Source organism: Zonotrichia albicollis, chromosome 19 (genome assembly GCF_047830755.1).
Source record: "Zonotrichia albicollis isolate bZonAlb1 chromosome 19, bZonAlb1.hap1, whole genome shotgun sequence".
NCBI classification, from domain to species: Eukaryota; Metazoa; Chordata; class Aves; order Passeriformes; family Passerellidae; genus Zonotrichia; species Zonotrichia albicollis.
In genome coordinates, this window is record NC_133837.1 from 11,146,523 (window position 1) to 11,168,314 (window position 21,792).

The window sequence follows — 21,792 nt, forward strand, 5'->3', positions numbered from 1 at the left end:
TCAGAGATTTGCATTTCCAAACTGCTCAACTGTATAAATGACTTCAGAGGGTTCATCTGTATTTGATAAAGAAAATTCACATGGGGGTGATGTGAGGCTGTCACACAGAGCCATGGGATGCTGCCACTGTCCCAGCTTGCTCCAATGTCCAGCCTGGCCCTGAGCATTCCCAGGGCTGCAGCATCCACAGCTCTGGGCAACTTGTGCCAGTGCCACAGAATCCTCAGAGGAAAGAATTTCTTCCTAATAACCAATCTAAACCTTCTTTCTGTCACTGTGAAGCCATTCCCCCTTGTCCTCTCACTCCAGGCCCTTGTAAATAGTTTTTCCATCTTTCCTTTGGGTACTGAAGGCCACAGTCAGGTGACCCCAAAGTCTTCCCTTTTCCAGGCTGCACATTCCCAATTCTGTCAGCCTTTCCTTGCAGGAGAGGTTCTCCATCTCTGTAATCAACTTGGTGGCCTCCTCTGGCCTCCTTCCAACGGGTCAAGGTCCTTCCTGTCCTGAGGACATCTCTGTATTTTTAGCTAATCTTTAAATTTCCGTCCTATGTACTCACAGAACGTGGGTGTGAAGACATCAGGAGTGTAATGGAGAACTGTGGGGGTTTTCATGGGGGCAGATCCTTCAGTTTTCTCATTTCTGGCTCGATTTTGCCCTTGGTGTGGCTCCTTTGTGGTGTGACACCACAGCCTGATTGCTGAGCAGCCTCGTGGCAGGGCTGGACATGGTGAGCCACACAGGCATTAGTGGCACACAGTGGGGAAACCCAGTTTCTTTTTTCTAGTCATCTTGGGTAAACCAGAGAGTTTGCAGTTTGTCAGAAAGGAAATTTTAGGTGACAGCTGTTGAACACAGCTATTTAAATCTGGTCACTGTCATGGATTTACTGAGTGGGATCTGGTTCTCTGTCTACCAGGAAAAAGCAGCCTGACACAGAAGCTGCCTTTGGGGCTGCTGTTGTGCAGGGATGTGAATGGGTCCTTTTCGAACTGATTTTTAAAAATAGGTGGCATTAAAGCTTTCCTCAGTTGTTGTGTGCTGAGTTTTTCAATGTGTTTCTCTTCATTATTGGATAAAATAAAAAACTTCACATTTTGGGAAGGGATTAAAGCTTGGCTGCTTTGTAATGCTGCCTCTTTGAAGCTTGTTTAAATGGGTCAGAACTCTCTGGTTCTCCAGTGGTGCATTCTGATAAAGATCTGGTCAGTGAGGTGGTTGGCTCTTCAGGAGTGTCTGCAGTTGGCAGAGCTCAGCCTGCTGATAGCAACATGTCCAGGGCAGACAGAAAATTACCACTGGTCAGGGCCCTGGCTTGTGGCTGGAGTGGGATGGGAGAGGAGATGATGAGTTTGAAGCTGTTCTAGGTGTTTAATTGGTATGCAGGTAAAAAACAGTGAATGAGCAATTCTATCCCTGGTTGCAGGGCTGAGTCATGTCCACAGCCCTTGCTGTCTGAACAGATTTTTATGAGGGGAGAGCCCAAGCCCTGAGCCCACGGTGTGGAGGAGGGAAGCTGGAATGTCTCAGCTTAATGAGCTGATGGATTTAATAGTTCAGTCTCTTCAGCTTCAGCCTGGCCACCTCGATGTCTGTGTGCCACTGACTGTGACAGGTGACAGCCCAGAGGCGGAGCTGCCATCTCAGTGCTCCCTGAGGGACTCTGTGTTGGATGGGTGGCTCTGGAGCGTTGCTGTCGCTGCAGGCCCGTGCATTTTGCATTTGTGATTTCAGGAAATCCCCTCTTTTGGAAAGCTGCCTGTGGGGATGTTTTGTGACCTTTCCAGGCTGTGGTTTGCTTGTCTGCTCCAAGTGCTCTGTGCATTGCAGTAGCTGCAAGCCCTGGGACTTAAAGGAGAGGGAGAGGTTGGAACTTGCACATTAACTGCAAAGTTAATGCTCCTTTAGGGAGTAGGTATTGCTGTAAGTTGTATAAAAAGCTGTCTGAGATTAAAATGCATGTTTGTATGCACACACACACAAGTTCAGCCTCTGAGGCCCAGGTATTCCAGAGTAAATACCTGCACTTAGTGAGTCTGCAATCTGCCTGATTGGTCTGTAGCCAGCCCTGTGGGGAAGGGAAGCTTGCCAGCTCCTATTGGCACCTAAAAAAGAAATTAAACCTGACCTTAAATTTTATTTTGCCTTAGTATTCAGCTACAGGCAGTGGCTTTAGCACTTGGAAGGCCTGAATTTTGATCCTGTTTCTCCTTTTTGGGAAGCTTGATGGATTCATGCAGCAGGGTTGTTTATTTTCTGTGAAATAGGAATGCTCTTCCCTGTGTACCTTCCTTAGAGGATTGAGGCTAGAACAGATGATGGAAAAGACACAATACTGCTGTCATTGCAAGCAGCTGCTGCTGAAATGGTGTTTTTGACACCCCAGAGAAAATCAGGACAGCTGAGGCAAACAGGAGGTAAAACAAGGCCCAGAGGTGTGTGGGGCTCTCTCCTGCAGGTGTGTCGAGCACGAGGCATGTTCCAACCAGAGCCCCAGTTCTGCCTCATTAAACATTGATGTTCAAATTGCACACTTAAAGGTGTGGCATCTACTTGGATTATGTAACTTATTTTAGTGCCTGGAAACCTTGCAGAGGTACCTTGCTGATGTGTCTGCCAGAACCATTTTTGGCCTTTATTTACCCTGCACTGCCCAGGGCAGATGCTGAGATGGCACAGTTGAATAGTGAGGTTTGTATTCTCCCTAGATAGGCTTGCAGAGCTCAGGTTGAAGTGAGGGGAGGTCATTGTCAGGGTGTAGCTCCTGTCCTGATTCACTTGTCTGCATTAGGTGTAGTCACCCCAGCCTCAGATGCTGTTTGATTTTCTCATGCAGAGAGCTCAGTCAGAATTCCTGCTCTTCCACCTGCACAGTGAAAACACAGGTGGCTTCTTTTCTGCACTTACTGTAAAATGAGTAAGTTACAGCTGGTAATGAAGAGTTTCCAAAAGGAAGCTGATTTGTGCTTCTGTGAGGATGCTGAGAACCTTAAAAAGGTGTTTTCCTCTGCACTGAATTCCATCAGTACATTCCTATTGCAGGGAACTCAGGTGCAGCAGTACCCAGGGCAGAATTCCTCCTTAATCCCAGCACCCTGATGGAGCTCTGCAGGCTTGACTGTGGCTCAGGTTTACCATGAAAAAACCTTTAGTTCTGCATTACTGGAGGGATTAAAAACTGCTGTTACCTTTGCCAGGACAGGGATGAGTTGAACCCAGGAGATAAACCTGGATTATAAATGTGATATCATGCACAGCAGCTCTGCTCATCACTCAGAGTAAAATATTCTGGTCCAGCTTGGTGTCTGAGGGGAAACTGGAGTAAAATGCTTTGTGTGCTGTGGTTTCTCATGCTGTGTTCTGCTCATCCCTGTGGGCATGAGTCCTGTAAAGTAAAAATGAACTTTCTCTGGTGATTAATCCCTGCACCTGAATGCCTGTGTGTGCACTGTGCTAAGCCTCAGAGGAATTGAATGTTTCTTTTCATAGTGAAGGTGTGGCTGCTTCATTGATGCTCTCTGTGGATAACACTTGGATTTATTTCTCAAGCCTAAACTTGGAAAGAATGTGACTATTATAAATGTGCCTTTTATGCTTTTAAGCTTAAATATTAACTGGCCTAAGAATAAATCATCAGTTGTGTTCTTAGGATAGCTGCTTTTAAAAAGGGCAGTGGTTAAAGCTTACAATGCTTAAATGTAGGTTTCTGATAAATTATCTGGACTTCAGAATGTAAACTCTTGGGATCAAGGATGTCGCTTATTTAAATAACTGTTTGATTTGTTTTTAGGGGGAATCTGTAAAGTATTTCTTGGACAACTTGGATAAACTTGGAGAACAAGTAAGTCCTTTTTTATTTTTCTTTCCAGTCTTGAGTTTGAAGTAGTCTTTATGATCTCTGGGTTTTAAATAGATGAAATGTAATTAGTGCCTACTCCAGTGACTTTATCTGTGGTTAACTCGGGCTGTCGCATTATCTCAGCAGTTCATCACTGACATGTCAGAAACACAGGGCAATGCAAGGGCCAGGAGACTTTCTGGAAATAAACCATCTGTCAAAATCGAACAAAAAACAAGTTACAAGTTCTTGGCCAGGCAGGAGATTGTTAAAGTAGCTTTTCAAGACTAAATGACATCTGAAAACAACTGGGTTTGGGGTTATGTGCCCAGTTAGGAACTCTTGAGTTAAATCAGTCACAGGTCAGTGTACCTTCCAGAAATACTTACTTTAACATAAACTCAGTAAAGAATAAAGTCTGTTTTCTCTGGAGAAAAACCTGACATTTTTGTAGAATACTTCTTTTATAGAACTGTTAATTAGCACTTGGATAATGAAGGTATCTGCAATCTAGAACTGATGAGCATGTGGAAAAATTGCCTTTAAAGCAGGAGTTTTAATGTGGTGCTTGAACTCTCTGGGGAGGCAGTTTCTCCATGGTCATTCCCAGCTGATGGTAACAAATGAAGGAATCCAAACCACTTCAGTGAAACTCTGTTACATCATGCTTCATTTCATTTTTGTTTTTAACAGATTAAATTTTAAGCCAGACTATTTTTCTGCTTTGAACTGTCATTGTTCTAACTAAAGCTCTGGTGGTCATGGTGCTTCCCAGATCTCTGCCTTGAGAACTCCAGCACCTGGTCTCTGAATTTGGATTTGGTCTCAAGATAATGAAACTTGCACTTAGGAGGGAACTGCATTGCTGTAATGAGCTGCTGAGCTCTCTGCCATGGGGGATTTCTCATGGTCTTTGAATCCAGTGCCTTTCAGTTTCAAAGGACTTGGAATTTTCCCCTGCAATATTGGATAGAGTTCTGCAGCTCCATTTCCAAGTTCTTAATGGAGAAACTTTGGTCCATTCTTTGATTAATGTGTGAAACTTGGTCAGCAGTTGAGTTTTTAAATATTTTTATACATAGACACACAGCAGGTCTGATGTTTCTGTGGCAGTGCTGTGAATTACAGCTTTTCTGGCTTCAGGTTGGTGTTGAGAATCACAGAGACTCATCAGGATCTGCTGTTGTAAAAAATGTTAAATCAATGAGGGATAAAGGACTAGCTAAGTTTTGTTAGTGGAAGATTTGATAGGTTCTTCTGGTTTATTCTTATCTATATGCAAGATTATCTAATGATTGTTTCCCCAAATTGTAAATAAAAGTATTTGTTCTTATCTGATGCAACTGGGCTGACTTGCAACTAAATTGCTTCTAAACACATAGATCTGCAATTCACGTGCCCCTTGCCAAAAGGGAGCTGATAAGAGCACAGAGGGAAAAGAACTTAATGTTCAGATTTAATCAGATCAGCAGAGTAAGAGTATCTGACAGGCAGACATGCGTGGGATCTCCTGGATTCAACTGCCAGTGCAGACTCTGTGTATCCAAAATACCTCACAGAGAGACTTGGCTTTCCATCCTGTGATTGGATCTTAGTCATGCCTTAAATTGTGATTTGAGCTAGGCAAACAGTGATGTGATAGCCAAAAGTGCTGCTGATAACCAAAGGAACTCCTTCAGGAGAAGCAGACTGCAGTGAGTTTGAGGAATAGAGATAGGAAAATCAGGGAGAAAGCACGTGTTCCAAATCAGTATCAGTGTGAGGATGCTTGAGGGGAGGAAAACACTTATTGGCAATGGCAAAACACTGAAAGAACTTGGAAAATAACACTCAGTGCCATTCAAGGAAAATGCTCACCTGGTACTGCATGCTCTCACACGTGGAGAATGGGATCAGCACCGAGACAGGGGCAAGCTGCTTGTGTTCCAAGGGCTGGGCATGAGGGAGAAAACATAATTGTCCTTCAGAAAGAGAATTCAAGTACTGGGAGAGTTGTGAGAGTTTGGTCTGCTGTAGCCAGAGGGTGGCTGGATACCAGCACTGAACTCACAGAGCCCTCGTGTGCTGCCTGCTGGATCAGAGTAACCAATGTCCAGGATAAAACATGGAGTTCTAACATGGTTTGGGTTGGAGGGGACCCTAAAGATACCCAGTTCCATGGCAGAATGTACAGGTAGAAAGCACTGGAAAGGATTCTCTCAAGTGTGGAAGGAATTTTCAATGAGTAATAGTACTGGAGAGGGAATTTGTCAGGAATTCTGGGGATAAGCTTGTTCTGGAAAGCTTTACTGAATAAACATTACAGGCCAACTCCCAGGAGAGTTTGCTTTGTGCCCTTGTTTCAATATTGAAGGTGCATGTGGTTTTTGCCTATTATATTAGTTGGTTTTCTTTATTTACATAATTTAATAATTTCAGTCACTCCTGAGCTTTTCTAAGACTTGTTGCTTTTGTTCTGAGAAGCTGAGACAAACTTCCTGAAAAACAAAATATCCATTCCTGTGACATTCCTGCCTGCACGCTGACATCAGCTTTGCTTTAGGTCCCTTCACCTGTGCCCAGTGACATTTCATACACTCCCTGCACTGCTTTGAGGATTGTTCTCCTCTCTCTAATTTCAGTAGAAAAGACCCAAGATTTAACAAAGGGAAAAGTCTTATCACCTTTAAAGCTGTCCATTAATCACACAAGGGGGTGACAGCAGCTCTTCTGGTCAGTCTGGGGGAGCTTGATGTTGCTTTAGGAGTTCTCCTCCCTCCAGGTTTCCGTGCTGTGGCTTTGGCTGTGTGCAGGGCTGCAGGGTGGGGAGCCTGTGTGTGCCTCAGAGCTGCTTTGTAATTTGTGCCACGATAAAAATCAGTGCCTGAGTCATGGGCAGCTCGGGAAGAGGAGCCCAGAGCTCACACAAAGCCTTCTCTCTCTGCTTTCACTTTGGGACTTACAGGGTAAAGCAAAGTGATCCTTGAACTTTTGAAATGTTGCGCTCACTTCATGATTTTTAAATTTTATTTTTGTGGTCTGAGCTTGCCCAGCTGCCTTAAACTTTGGATACAGCTACTGAAATAGCCATGGTGCTGTGTGCCTGTTCCCCCACCCAGCTGACTGCTTGAATCAGACTTTCTGAACCTTGCTCTTACATGTTTTAGAAAAGCTCCAAGTGTGGGAACTGGCACTGTCAAAGGAAGATCATTCACTTTTTAACAGGAGACTGAAATTCCAAAACCTAAATTGAGCTCTCTGAAAGGGTGAGAAATGCTGGAAAAATATGAGGGAGAGTTTCCATAACAAGTGAACAACAAGGTTTTAAAGTCCAGCACAGGCAGCTGTGGTAGAAATGCACTTTGCAGATAACAGAAAGACTTGGACCAGAGACCAAAGTGTAAATCTAGGAATGAAGAAATCCCCAGTCTGAGTGTTGAATTCATCAAAAGCTGACTACTAAGAATTCCTCTTCATCTGCACCCATTGATGATGTTCATATAACAATAAAAAACAAATCAGTCTCATTAATTCCTCTTAAATTCTGGGGAGAGGTGGGCTGGAGAATTTCAGGATGCAGCTGTCTGTGCCCCCCAGGCTGGAAAGGCACTGCTGTGCCCAGCTCTCCCTTTCTGCCCCCGTTCTGCTCACTGCACAGTAAATTTGGGCAAAGCCAGGCAGAGTGAGCTCACCAGTGTGCACTGATCCAGCAGGATGCAGAGATGCATGGCACAAACACAGGAAGTTGCTTAGGTTTTCGTTTTCAGACATAATTGATTGCTTCGGAGTTATTTAGTGGAGCAGCTGGTTTGTTTCTGGAAGCAGTCATGGGAGGAATGGAGGACCCACAGCTGGCATGGGATATCCCACAGTTACTGCTTTGAGAGCTGGTTTAGAACCCATTGTGGGAAGGGAATGAAGGAAGCACGAAGTGAAACAGAATGAGGGAAACTGGCAGGAGGAATTGCTGGTTCACCTTTGAGGTTGGTTATGGATCCTTGTCCCGTGGCAAAGGGAAAGCTTCAGTTCTTTGGGGTACATGTTCTAGTTTAATATTGGGTGTGTTTCCTAGCATGGAAATCCACATCCATGTCTTTATTGCAAACCTTGTCCTGTTCCATGCAGGGTGCTCTCTCCACTGCAGCTCAGCTGTGCCCATTCCCATTCTCATATCCTAATCACAAAATTATTGGCAGCCACCATTGTGGGAAGGGAGTGAAGGAAGCATGAAGTGAAACAGAATGAGGGAAACTGGCAGGAGGAATTGCTGGTTCACCTTTGAGGTTGCTTATGGATCCTTGTCATGTGGGAAAGCTGAAGTTCTTTGGGGTACATGTTCTGGTTTAATATTGGGAATGTTTAATGTTTTCTAGCATGGAAATCCATATCCATGTAACTTTATTGCAAACCTCATCCTGTTCCATGCAAGCTGCTCTCCCCACTGCAACTCAGCCCATTTCCACATCCTCATCACAAAACTCTCCTTATTTTTCTAGGATTACCTTCCCTCGCAGCAAGACATCCTGCTGGCACGAAGGCCCACCAAGGGGATTCACGAGTACGACTTTGAAATCAAAAATGTCCCTTTCAAGATGGTCGACGTGGGCGGCCAGAGGTCGGAGCGGAAGCGATGGTTCGAGTGCTTTGACAGTGTCACATCCATTTTGTTCCTGGTGTCCTCCAGTGAGTTTGACCAAGTGCTGATGGAGGACAGGCAGACGAATCGCCTGACGGAGTCCCTGAACATTTTTGAAACGATAGTCAACAACCGGGTGTTCAGCAACGTCTCCATCATCCTCTTCTTGAACAAAACGGACTTGCTTGAGGAAAAAGTACAGAAAGTCAGCATCAAAGACTATTTCCCAGAGTTTGAAGGGGATCCCCACTGCTTAACAGATGTGCAGAAATTCCTGGTGGATTGTTTTCGCACGAAACGCCGGGACCAGCAGCAGAAGCCGCTGTACCACCACTTCACCACTGCCATTAACACAGAGAACATCCGGCTAGTGTTCCGTGACGTTAAAGACACCATCCTGCACGACAACCTCAAGCAGCTGATGCTACAGTGATGTGCAAAAAGACTGCTTTGTTTCAGTAACTCTTGTGTGTTGTTTTTTTTTAACTAGAAGTTTACAGCAGGAGTAGAGAAATCCAGATCCTGTCAGACTTCTTGGTATGTGGCTGAAAGCTGCTGCTGAACACATTATTGCCAATTTCTGCAGAAATTCAGGCTTAATCTCTTCCAGTGTAGCTTCAAGTTGACTCAAGTTGTAATTTTATAGCAGACCTATGTCTAAGTTACCTGTAAAGTGGTAAATTTGACCTTTTACCAACATGTGTATTATCCTAGAAAATCCAGAATTCCAAGTCGAAACGTCAATGAAATTGTTGCAATTATTAGACTGTGGCAGTAATTTAAGGTGGGGGGGAAGAGAGAGAGAAATTTCTCACATCTGATTTCATTGTGAAGACTGTGACACCATAGCTGACTTATGATTTCTCAGGTCTGTTTTTGGTTAGAAATCCCATCAGATCCCTTGCTGGAATCATCTCTTTGCAGCCCATTGCTGGGTGTAACCTACTTCCTGCTTGAGTATAAACCATGGCATTGGGATGGAATAGGAGATGCTTCAAAAATATGGAAAATCAGGAGTTTCAGACATATCAGGAAGTGCTGAGTGCAGTGAGGAGGGATTCCTGGTTGGCACAGTGCACAGATTCACTCCAGAGGTGTCCTGGAGCCATGGCAAAGCACAGAGCGCTCTGATCAATCCTCCTGGCGTGCTGGTGTGGGAAGGGGGAGCAAACCCAGCTTTTGGTTTTTACCTTCCCTGAGCAGATGTTCCCTGTGGGCACCTGTTCTGGAAGCTCTTTACTTAGCACTGCTTTATTTGAACTCCCTGCCTCCTGTGAGTCAGGAGCATTTGCTGATGGGGAGAAGGACCTGCAGACCTAAGTGCCTCCTTGTGTTCTGTCCTCCTCTGGCATTTTCAGTGGCCTTACCAATTCCCAGCAGAGGCCTTGTGTAGCTGACACCGTGCAGATGAATGTTTAATTCTGAAAAAATTCAAAACTTTGTCCCAGCAGAATGTGCTTGAGCTCAGAGGTTCTTTCTGAGACTTTCCAGTTGGGTCTAAGCAATCCTAAGTGTACTTGAGCCAAATAATGTTGCACAGCATCTTCCAGAGTGCTGCTTGTGACTGTTTTACCCAAAGTCCTTTTGCAGTTTTGTTTCATTTCTCATGGGGAGTTGTTAGCATTGCCATGTGATTAAAAGAAGAAATTATAATAATAATAATAATGATGAAAAATAGTGAAAATGAAGCAATCCTGATGTACCCCACAGCACACTGCAAAAAGAGAGTGAGGTTGTGATAGATAAATCAGTGTCCCTACCACGTTTCCCCCAGGCTGGAGTGGTGTGGGCCCCTGGAATTGGCCAATTCCTGTGGATCATGCTGGTGGCCAATCCTTCAATGTTTCTTTATTGTCATCCCAGGAGCCAGGGGTGACTTGGTGGTGTCACTGCTGGGAGCAGTGGCCCTGCCAGCACATAGGAAAGCTGCCTGACTCCTGAGCTTAGCCTGTGCTTACTGTGAGTGTAAGGTGTATTAACATCTCTGTACCTCGTTCTCCTGGCAGCAGAAGGGGAATTGTGTATTTTTGTTTAGTCAGGTGCTTTGAAAGACCTCTATTTTTTTATATCATCCAGTGAATAGTCATAGGTTAGTCTGTGATTCTGGCCATCAGGCACTGTTTGGGGAGGAAGGAATTTCTGAAAAGAGCTTGGGAGAAGTCACAGTGCAGAATCTAAACATAATCCTAAAATCAGGATGCAGCACTGATGTCAGGAGAGTTAAAAGAATCTTGGATGGGGATATTTAGTGGAGATTTTGCCTCTACTGGACATGGATTATTTCTGATTTGGTTATATGTGAGCAATTCAGGAAGGAGGATGAAGCAGAGACCTCAGGAAAGGCTCTTTCAAGGACTGAGCAACACACCTGTGATGGGAGCAGAAATTCTCCTTTGGGCTGTAAATGCTCCAAGAACAGACACAAACCCCTGGTGGCCTCCAGGTCCAGTCTTGGAAAGCAGAAAACAAATTCCTGCCCTTGGATGTCAGCAGGGGGAGGAGCTGGGTTGGTTTTTCCTTTGCTGACAGGTGTCTTTTCAAAACAGAGACCTCAATGTCACTAAAGCAGTTGGTTTGGAGAGGTCTGCAGTTGGGGCTCTGGAGGGTGTCAGACCAGATGATTGCAGAAAAGACTGAAGGCTGGTGGTGGATGACAGGGTGAGTACCAGGGATTGGTCTGAACTAATTTATGTGAAGTATTGATGAATTTTTTGTCAATGGAAGCTGTTAATTTACTGAGGATCCTCAAAGCTGATGTCAGTGTGAGGAGGCAGCCAGGGTCACCAAGGCTGACCTTGGCTGAAGTGGGGGAAATTCCCCAAAACCCCACAAAAATCCCTGTTGTGAACCCCTGTTCCAGATCCCTGTCCCTGTGAGCCCCAGGGCTGTAGGAGAGCAGGGGCACCCAGTGCTGGGTCACTTGTAATAAAGCACTCTGTGAATAATCTCAGGCAGAAATGAATTGTTTAATGAAATTACTGAGTCCAGTCACTCGGGTTTCCCACTCCCAGTGCTGAGAGGGGTGAGGGAATGCACCTGCATGTTTGTTTACATGGTTCCTGTGTTACCCTACAGCCAAAACCCCAAATCTGCACCCTTGTCCATCCTCAGGCTCGCTCTTCATGGCCTCCCTGAGTGGAGCACACCTTGGGCTGTTGTATTTCCTGTTGGATTTATTCCTGCATCTCATTTGTGTATTGCAGGACATAAATCTGGTACAAAAGCTGAAGGGTGGATGCTCTGAGCAGGCTGAGTTTTGTCCTGAAACAACCAGAATTGCAGTTTGCTGGTGGGAGTGAAGCTTCCTCATGGAACCCAGTCTGTGGTACAAGGTTGGGATGTGTGCCTAGTGAAGGTGGGAGAGCAGATAGAAAGTGAAATGTCCCAGAAAATCAAGATTCCCAAAATTCTTGAGTTCTCTTTGCTGGAGTGAGCTGTGTTGTAAAGATCACTGACCCTATGGAGATAAACCACTGTCCTGTACAAGCTGTGCTTGAAGGTGAAATTGGTGTTTGAGCAACTGTTCCCTGCTGCAGAGTGTTCAGCTGAGATCATTGATACCTAAAAACTGTGGCTGTTCATCAGGGCTTTAACAATGTTACTCTTTTTTTATATATATTGTATGTGGGAGCATAAGCCATCAGTTTGTGTGAAACTTCAGCTTTCTCTAGAATAACTGCTCTTAAAAAAAAAAAAATCAAATTGATCTCAAAGGTGTTTATGGGGCTTGTTTGTGAGTAGCTTTAAATTCAGAAATCCAGCAGTGATGGGGTGGGTGGGGGTTCCTGGTGGATCTGAGCTGTCCCCCATGCCCCAGAACACCCCTGGTTGTTCTTGCAGAAGGTTCATTTTCATTTTCCACTCCTGTTCCGCATCCTGGGGGTTCCTGGTGGATCTGAGCTGTCCCCCATGCCCCACAACACCCCTGGCAGTTCTTGCAGAATATTCATTTCCATTTTCCACTCCTGTTCCACATCCTGGTGGATCTGAGCAGTCTCTCATGCCCCAGAACATCCCTGGCTGTTCTTGCAGAAGGTTCATTTTCCACATCCTGGGGGTTCCTGGTGGATCTGAGCTGTCCCCCATGCCCCACAACACCCCTGGTTGTTCTTGCAGAATATTCATTTCCATTTTCCAGCCCCACTCCTGTTCCACGTCCTGGGGAAGTCTCCTGCAAATGGTTCACCAGTTCACTTTACAGGTCTTGTCTCTCTGATGGTACCATAATGTAGTTTTTAATTACACAGCATTGCAATACAGTGCCATTTTGCAATTTCTTTGCGTTGTACTTGAAGATAAGTTGAATTGCAGACTATTTAAAACTGCTTTCCTGCGCTTTCAGTAGCAGTGAGAGCTTACCTTATGTGAAGCCTTTATGTAAAAATATATTTTATAACAACCTCATAGATCTTTAACAAAACAAAATTTGTATTAGCTTTGTATAAATGTTTGTGGCTTACAATTTTATATGTTTAACTTTTTATAAACTTTCCAGGGACTACTTTTTATTGTAAATTTTTTTTTTCCTCTCCTCGCTTTAGTTTAAGATTGGCAATAAATTATTTCTAAGGGAGATCTTAGAAGAAGAAGCATCACTTCTTTTTTATAAAATGGTTAAATCAATTCATAGTTTCAAACCTCTTACACTTGCTTGTACATTGCTCTGTACATACTCTCCAAAAGTGTTGCCTTTCAGCTATTAATATTTGCCTTGTGTACAAAAGTACTGACGATGAATAAACATATACAGCCTCATGTTGGTGTGATGAAATCATTTTTTCTGTTTATTAACCAGCAAGCTGATTCTTTTTGTTGGTTGGCAGAGCTTGGCTGATTTGCTCCTGCAAACACATCTTGTGTTTCAAATCAAATATGGAACAGAGTCAAACAAAGTGTGCTCACAAGGCTCCTCCAGGTTCTGCTCAGCCTTGTCCCCAGCAGGGAGGCACCAGGAATTGCTGACTTGCACTTGACAGCCAGTTCTGGGCTCAATATTTAAAATATTGATGGCACTTGGGTGTGTTCTGTGACAAAGCTCCATGAATTATGGATCTTGATGTAGCAGACTTGATTTATTTATTTATTTTTAGCTCTTTTTGACTAAGCCAGCCTCTGCCTCCTGGAGAAGGGGCTCACTGGTGTCAGTATGAAGGAGGATTTGCAGCAAAACATTGATTTCTCATCAGTTTTTATAGGCCTGAAATGCTTCATTTTCCACAAGATTCCTTGAGTTTGGCTGGCTGGGGGCACTCAATCCCCAAAATGCTGAGCCCAGCTTTAAGGTCCCTTCTGACCCAAACAATTCCATGTGATAATTCTATTAAATAATTAATAACCTATAAATAACTAATAATTTCTTCTTAGGAATGGCTCAGTGGTGTTGGACCATCCTGGGCTCTGATCACCTCCCCACACTGATGTGCTCTGCCCTGAAACGCTGGGAAGAGCAGAAGTGGAAAGAAAAGCACATTCCAGGATTTATTTCCAGGAGGAAATGGAGTTTCTTCACATTTGCAACACTTTGGATTTACCAGAACACCTCGTTGCAGCGCTGAATGCAGGGCTGGGTGCTCGAGCCTCTTCCTTCCTGTTGGAGTAACTCAGTGATTGCACAGTAACTGCCAGGAGGGGTTCAGAATGCAGGAGCTGACCTTGGTCCCTTCCCTGGGGAGCAGAGGTGACCATGGAGGGCAAAGTGCTGAGGAGCAGCTGCCAGGAGAGAGATCCCGTGGGGAATCCAGCTGGAAATGGGGCAGGGATCTGCTCTGCCTGGAAACGGGGTGAGAATCTGCTCTGGCACAGCCCCTGCTGGCTTTGCCCTCCAAAACAGGACAGGTGATGGCAGGAGCTGCTTCTGGCCTGTCCACTTGTCTTGACACCAGCTGAACTGTTCTCAGTGTGTGTGAAATGGGAATTACTTGATTCAATTGATAAGAAGGATTTTATGACTCTCTACAGCTCCCAAAAAGCGCCTGTGCTCAGCTGGGGCTGGGCTCTGTCTGCAGCAGCACTGACACAGCCAGAGCACACAGCCTCGAGCTGCACCCAGGGAAATACAGGCTGGACAGCAGGGAAAAGTGTTTGACAGAAAGGGGGATAAAGTTCTGGAATGTTCTGCCCGGGGAGGTGGTGGAGTCCCCATCCCTGGGTGTGTTTGACAAAGCCTGGATGTGGCACTGGGGGCCAGGGCTTGGGTGAGGGGCTGGGGCTGGGCTGGGCTCGATGGGCTTGGAGGGCTCTGACAGCCTGGGGATTCTGGGAATTCTCTGATTGTGTGAATTCTGTGGAAATCCCACAAAATCCCATTAAATCCCATCCTCACCCCAAGGAAGGGCAGATCCAGGGGCTGCTTAATCTGCCTGCTAATCCTGGGAGATGCTGTGTGAGATCTCAGCTGGCATCTGATAAAAAGGCAGAAGTTTTGGGGTGGGTTTGCTTGTGTTTTGTCCAGGACTGTTTTGTCCAGGTACCACTGGGAAAATGCCATAAAATCCCACAAAATCTCACAAAGTAATCCCACCTTCACCCCAACAAAGGGCACATCCAGGGCTGCCTGCTAATCCTTAATCTGTCTGTCAATCTTTGGAGATGCTGTGTCAGATCTCAGCTGGGATCTGAGGGGAAGGCAGAAGCTTCCCAGTGGGTTTGCCGGTGTTTTGTCCAGGACTGTTCTGTCCAGGTACCACTGGGAAAATGCTCAGAGCAGCTCCTGCCATTCCCAAGCTGCTCCATGGCAGATCAGTGCTCAGCCTGGCTCAGCAAACAGATGAAGATGAAGAATGAGATGAAGAGTCCAAGCATCCCCAGTGAGAGGTGAGGGGAGAGCAGTCCCTGCCCTGAGCTGCTGCCTCTGCCCAGCTCTGGCTTTGATGAATTCTGAGCACTGGATCTGACAAACCTGGGCCTGGGGCTCTGCAGCTCCACACAGTGAATATTTGAGGCTGAGCACTCCCAGGCTGTGAGCAGCAGGTTGTGTTTGCTGCTCCTGGGGCAGGGAGGGCTCCCAGGAAATGCAGGAGATGTTTGTCAGCAGATCCAGCACCTGAATAAATCCCATTTCCCTGCCTGGATGGCTGAAAATATGGTGACCCACTAAGATGATGCTGATGAGTGCAGACTGGTTTTTATTAATTCAGGACTTGCAGAGCAGGAGGAAGCACGAGATCCTGTGCACCCAGCAGTTCCCAAAGTGAGTTTTTCCCACTCCCAGCATTCAGTAGTGGATCTTACCTGTATAAAAGATGCTGATGCCCTTCCCAGCATCCTGCCCATTGCCAGGAGCATCTTAGAGCCCAAATCTGCTGATGCCCAAACCTCTGTCCTGCCCAGCACCAGCTTTGGTGGCTCTGGGCCAGGCTGCAGGTGCTGTCCTGTCCTCTCTGCTGTCACCTGCAGCCTGGAACACAACCAACCTCTCTGACATAGCAAAAAGAATCCAGAGTGGGGGAAAAGGAGAAGGACATTTAATTTAACATCCCCATTGCCCCAGGCAGCCTTTGTGCTGAGTGGCTGCTTCCAAGCTCAGTGAAATTCATATTCCAGCTCATATCCCAGCCAGGGGAGTTTGGGGGTGACAGCAGCTGTGAGTAACTCACCTGCAGGAGTGACCCCTCAAACTGTCCCTGCAGTGCCACCACCACCCACAGGAGCTTCAGCTTTTCTGTGCACCTCCAGTCTGTCCCTGGTTGTTGTTTTCAGCTTTTCCTGGAAGAAAAGCCAGCATCTATCAGTGATACAGATCTTCCTCGGGTTGCCTAGGCAGAATATTTTGCATTTTTGCTGGATGAGCTGATTCTCTTTCATTGATCCGGAATCCAGGGGTGGGAGCAGCTGGGAATTGATGGCTGGTTCCTGCTGCAGCCTCCGATTTCCCTGAAGAAAAGGGAAGCAAACGAAAGAACTTCAGTGAAATCAGCATTTCCAGAGTGTCGCTAACACCAGGATTTGCGGGGTACAAGTTGAGCAAGGCTTCAGCAGCACCAGCCTTCTTACATCATGTCTGGCATTTGCTGAAAAATTGTCTAAAATTAAGGGCAAAACTTCCTCTTTTGTTCTTGCAGACGACCCACACAGACTCTCCTTGCCTCTCTTTCCCATGCCCACTTACAAAACTTGAGGAGAAAAGGGGATTTTTTTTTTTATAAAATTTTATTTTTCTTGTTGTTAAAGTTGTTATTAAGTTTTATTTTTCTTGTTCTTCTTATTTAATATATCTTCTCCCCCAGCAGGAATCCCTTCTGCTGCTCCTCTCACTTCTCCAGTACTCAATGTGAAATATTATTAAATTTAAACCTTTGCATTTAAACCTAAATTTGAACCTTTGCATTTAAACCAAAACTTAAACCTTTCCATTTAAAACTAAACTTAAACCTTTGCATTCAAACCTAAATTTAAATCTTTGCATTTAAACCTAAATGCAAACCTTTGCATTTAAACCTAAATTTAAACTTTTGCATTTAAACCTAAACTTTGCTGTTTGTTTGCACTGAAATAACTCCTCCTCCTCTGAACAGCTCCTGGCAGTGCTCTGGGACACAACCCCAGATATTTACAGTTCCTGTAGAGCAAAAGAACAACCAAAACATCTGAAACGAAACCAAAAACTGAACCTAATTTCCCATTTCCGTGGCTCTTTGGATCTCACATTTCTTTAGCACAGACTGATTTTTTCCTCCATCTTTTGCTCAGATGGGATTCCTGTTGGTGGGACGTAGATGTCACCCCATCCTTTTGTGCCAGGCACTTTGGGAAGAGCTGCTCATGCAATGTTTGTGGGAAATAATTCAGAAATTGTGGGAGAAACAGAACTTGGCTTGACTGGCATGGCAAAATCATTGTCTGCAGCCAGCTCAGGTTGTTCAGTGCCATGATCTGAGCACAGGATGGATCCCAGGAACATCAGAGCCCTGAATACAGCAGCTGTGTTTTCCCCTGGTTTATGTCTCTGAAATGCTGGAGAAAATGAAATTATCAGGGGGAAAAATAGAACATTTATACTTGGCTATAGGAACCATGGGCTGAACTCCTCCTCTGCCTCCCAGCAAACCTCACCAGTGCTTGTAAAAGCTCCCAAACACAAGAAGCATCACACAAGTGTAAATATTGGAGTTTTACTTGCTTGGATTCAATAAAAAGCCCAAAGAGCTGTGGGTTGTGTGGAGGAAATGCTGCTCCTGAGACACCTGCACAAACCAGCAAAGCCAGAACGCCTCTGGTCAGAAGGAAAAGAGGGAAAATGTTTCTGGAAAATGTTTCTGGAAAAATGCATGAAGGCAGGAAAATCCCTGAGGGGTTTCAGCTCGGGGTTCAGAGTGTGGTCATGGTGCATTGTCACTCACAATGTTGGGGTTGCAAATTCTACCCAAAATCTCCCCCAGAAACGGGGATGCTCTCATTACCAAGACCTCAAAGTTCTCCATCCCTGTCTGCTGCTTCCTGCAGGTCTCTTAAAGCTTTTAACTGAGCTGGATTAATAAAATATGCTCCATCTCTCTCGTGCCCACATTGTAAATTAATCATGGCAATCCTGCTGTCAGTTCACGCTGGAATGAACCAGCGCAGCACAGCCAGTCCGTGTGTCCCCAGCCCGTGTGTCGCTGTCCTGTGTGTCCCCACCCTGTCTGTCCCCATGTGTCCCTGTCCCGTGTGTCCCTGTTCAGCCTGTCCCCATCCCGTGTGTCCTCATCCCTCCTGTTTGCATCCCGTGTGTCCCCATGCCCCGCCTGTCCCTGTCCCGTCTGTCCCCATGACCCGGCTGTCCCCGTCCCGTGTGTCCCTGTCCCGCCTGTCCTGTCCCTCCTGTCCTTGTACCGTGTGTCCCCATGTCCCTGTCCCCGTCCCTGTCCTTGTCCCTGTCCCGTGTGTCCCCATGCCCCGCCTGTCCCTGTCCCGTCTGTTCTTGTCCCGTCTGTCCCCATGACCCGCTGTCCCTGTCCCGCCTGTCCTGTCCCTCCTGTCCTTGTACCGTGTGTCCCCATGTCCCTGTCCCCGTCCCTGTCCCGTGTGTCCCCATGCCCCGCCTGTCCTTGTCCGTGTGTCCCTGTCCCTGTCCCCATGCCCCGCCTGTCCCTGTCCCCCATGTCTCTCTCCCTGCTGTCCCCATATCCCGCCTGTCCATGTCTCTGTCCCTCCTATCCGTGTGTCCCTGTCCGTGTGTCCCTACCCCTGTCCGTGTGACCCTGACCATGTGTCCCTGTCCCTGTGTCCCTGCCCGTGTGTCCCGGTCCCTGTCCTGGGTGTCTCCATGTCCCCCTGTCCCTGTCCCTGTGTCCCTGTCCGTGTGTCCGGTCCCGCAGCCCCCAGGGGGGCCAGCAGGGGGCGCGCGCGGGCCGCGCAGCCGGGGGGTGCTGTGGGAACGGGGGGGACACAGGGACACACGGACAGACGGACATGGACAAGGGGGCATGGGGATACACGGACAGGGGCAGGGAGAGGACACAGGGAGGGACATGGGGACAGGGACACACGGAGGGGGACACAGGCACCTTCCCCGGTCTCCTCGGTCCCTCCGCCGCTGTCACCTCCGAAAGGAAGAGAAGAGAAGAGAAGAGAAGAGAAGAGAAGAGAAGAGAAGAGAAGAGAAGAGAAGAGAAGAGAAGAGAAGAGAAGAGAAGAGAAGAGAAGAGAAGAGAAGAGAAGAGAAGAGAAGAGAAGAGAAGAGAAGAGAAGAGAAGAGAAGAGAAGAGAAGAGAGCCACAAGGATCATTCAAGCCCAGCACAGAGCCAACAATCCCATCCTGGCAGCTCTGTCCAAACCCTTCTGGAGCTCTGGCAGCCTCAGGGCTGTTCCTGGTGGCCTGGGCAGTGCCAACACCCTCTGGGGGTAGAACCATTCCTGATATCCATCCTGAGGCTCTGCTGACACGGTGAGGTGACAGAAACGCCAGGGCAGGGAGCCTGGGCAGCGACAGGAGCTGCACCAACCTCTTCCTTCCTCCCTTGTGCAGTGCTGGGGCCGTGCTGGGGGCAGCCAGGGCAGAGCCCAGCCCCTGCAGGAACCAGTGCCATGGTGTGAGGAGACATCTCAGAGAGCTCTCCAGCACCTTCACCATCCCTGAGGCCTCCTGAGGGTGTCCTGCAGCACACTGGGAGCAGCAGGATGCTCTGGGCAGGGTTTTGGGCACTCTGCATTCCTGCAGCCTCACACCTGGCTGGGTTGTGCTGTCCCCACACCTGCTGGCCATGCTGGTGTCACCTGTGCCCCAAACCATCCCTCTCACCTGCATTTCAGCCCCCTGAGCCAGCCCTGGGCTCCGAGCTCCTGGCGCAGGATGAGTTTCACAACCCTGCCTGGTTTGTGTCTCCGTTGCTGTAGATACCAGCAGCTTCTGCCTCGGTGTGTTTGCTTGTTTTTCTCATCTCTGAGCGGCCCTGCAGGCACAAGAGCTGTAGCAGCACACAAGTTCAGGGTTTCCAAAGGAAGCTGTGGTCTGAGACATGCAAAGAAATGTCAGTGGTGGAGAGTTACACTTGTGGTTGGTGGCTGTTTATTTGTTTTGCTAAGTAGAAGCAGGTGTCACAGAGGGTATTTGGGGAAAGAGGAGAAGGGCTGTGCTGCTCAGAGCAGTGAAAACCTCTCACCAGGGTTAGCTGTTGTTTTCAGACACAGGCAGCACAATGCAGGCAACAGAGAGGAGGATTTTCCTCCAGTCTTTTCAACCTAAAGATTAAAAACCTTTCCATTTTCTCCTTTCATTTTCACTTTGGGTGTTACAACTTGACAACCTTATTATCAAGGACTGCACAGAGGTGACAGTGAAGGAGCAGCACAAACCCCAAATGTGTTCACCAAAACCCCTAAAAGTGCTCAAGGAGAACCATGAGAGGTTATTAAAATGCTTTGGGGTGCTGCTGCAGGGTTGAATTACAATTTATGCAGGAAACTTTGTGCATTTCAAGGGTTACTCTCTGCCATTGACCGTGGACTATTTTAAAATTTACTGTCTGACAGGGAACTACCAGTGCACTAAAAATTCTTCTCTGGAAAGCTAATGTTTGTGTGCCTTGGCTGCCCCTGGTTGCTAGCATGATGCTCAGTGTTTGGGGTGTGCTGAGGCTGCCTGGATCCAGGAATCTCTGTCTTCATCACCCTTGAACGCTCCCAAATCCAGGCTGGGGAGCGCTCTGGGACCTGCCCAGCGAGAGCAGACGAGTCTGGCTGCATCTCAGATATTTCATGATGTGCAGGAGGAAGTGCCTTGAATTTAATCCAGGTTATTTACATAGTTTCTCTCTCCTTTTTTTACTTTTTTTTTTTTTTTTTTTTTTTTTTTTTTTTTAAATCAGGTTCACATTTTTAACGGGTGCTTTGCGTGAGAGGTTTAATTTCCTGTGTCAGGATGTTGTTTGTAATTACTGCAACCAGGATTTGGGCAGGTTTCTGTTCTTTACCTTATTTGTAATTACTGCAACCAGGATTTGGGCAGGTTTCTGGTTTTTACCTTATTTGTAATTACTGCAACCAGGATTTGGGCAAGTTTCTGTTCTTTAACTTATTTGTAATTCCTGTCACCAGGATTTAGGCAGGTTTCTCTTTTTTAATTTATTGTATTTTATTTATGTAATTACTGCGACCAGTAATTTTATAGAAATATTATATAAAGATATCAAACAATATAAATATTATATTAATAATTTATATAATAATGTATTATGAATATAATATAGTATAAATATAATATAGTATAAATATAACATTGTGTATAAATTATTTTTATATATAGATATATATAAATTATATAAACATTATAGAAATATAATTCTTTAAATTATTAAAATCAGGTTCACATTTTTAATGGGTGCTTTGCGTGAGAGGTTTAATTTCCTGTGTCAGGATGTTGTTTGTAATTACTGCAACCAGGATTTGGGCAGGTTTCTGTTCTTTACCTTGTTTGTAATTCCTGTATTCAGGATTTGGGCAGGCTGTTGTTTTTTACCTTACCTGTAATTCCTGTCACCAGGATTTGGGCAGGTTTCTGTTCTTTACATTATTTTTAACCAGGATTTGGGCAGGTTTTTGTTCTTTACATTATTTGTAATTCCTGTCACCAGGATTTGGGCAGGTTTTTGTTCTTTACATTATTTGTAATTCCGGTCACCAGGATTTGGGCAGGCTGTTGTTCCTTACCTTACCTGTAATTCCTGTCACCAGGATTTGGGCAGGTTTTTGTTCTTTACCTTATCTGTAATTCCTGTATTCAGGATTTGGGCAGGTTTTTGTTCTTTACCCTATCTGTAATTCCTGTTTTCAGGACTTGGGCAGTTTCTGCCCTTTACCTCTCGCAGGTAGGACATTTCCTGCCCTGTGCTGGCAGATTGTCCCCCTGTCCCTGGCCCCAGC

At 46.1% G+C, this 21,792-nt stretch overlaps 1 protein-coding gene and 1 long non-coding RNA gene across 2 annotated transcripts in view; one reads left to right on the top strand and one right to left on the bottom strand.

Moving 5' to 3' along the window:
- The window catches only part of GNA13 (G protein subunit alpha 13), a 28,617-nt gene extending 16,407 nt beyond the window's left edge, over positions 1-12,210 (top strand). Inside the window, exons 3-4 of the mRNA XM_074554834.1 lie at positions 3,791-3,841; positions 8,314-12,210. Of these exons, the coding sequence (XP_074410935.1) occupies positions 3,791-3,841; positions 8,314-8,886 (624 nt within the window). The 3' untranslated portion in view covers positions 8,887-12,210. The remainder of the gene's footprint in view (positions 1-3,790; positions 3,842-8,313) is intronic.
- LOC141731190 (uncharacterized) lies at positions 10,723-19,811 on the bottom strand. The gene is made up of 3 exons (XR_012583133.1): positions 19,673-19,811; positions 16,049-16,325; positions 10,723-15,849 (listed from the first exon to the last, which is right to left on the bottom strand). It is a non-coding gene; the product is annotated as an uncharacterized LOC141731190 (long non-coding RNA).
- Positions 19,812-21,792: the final 1,981 nt, after the last annotated feature.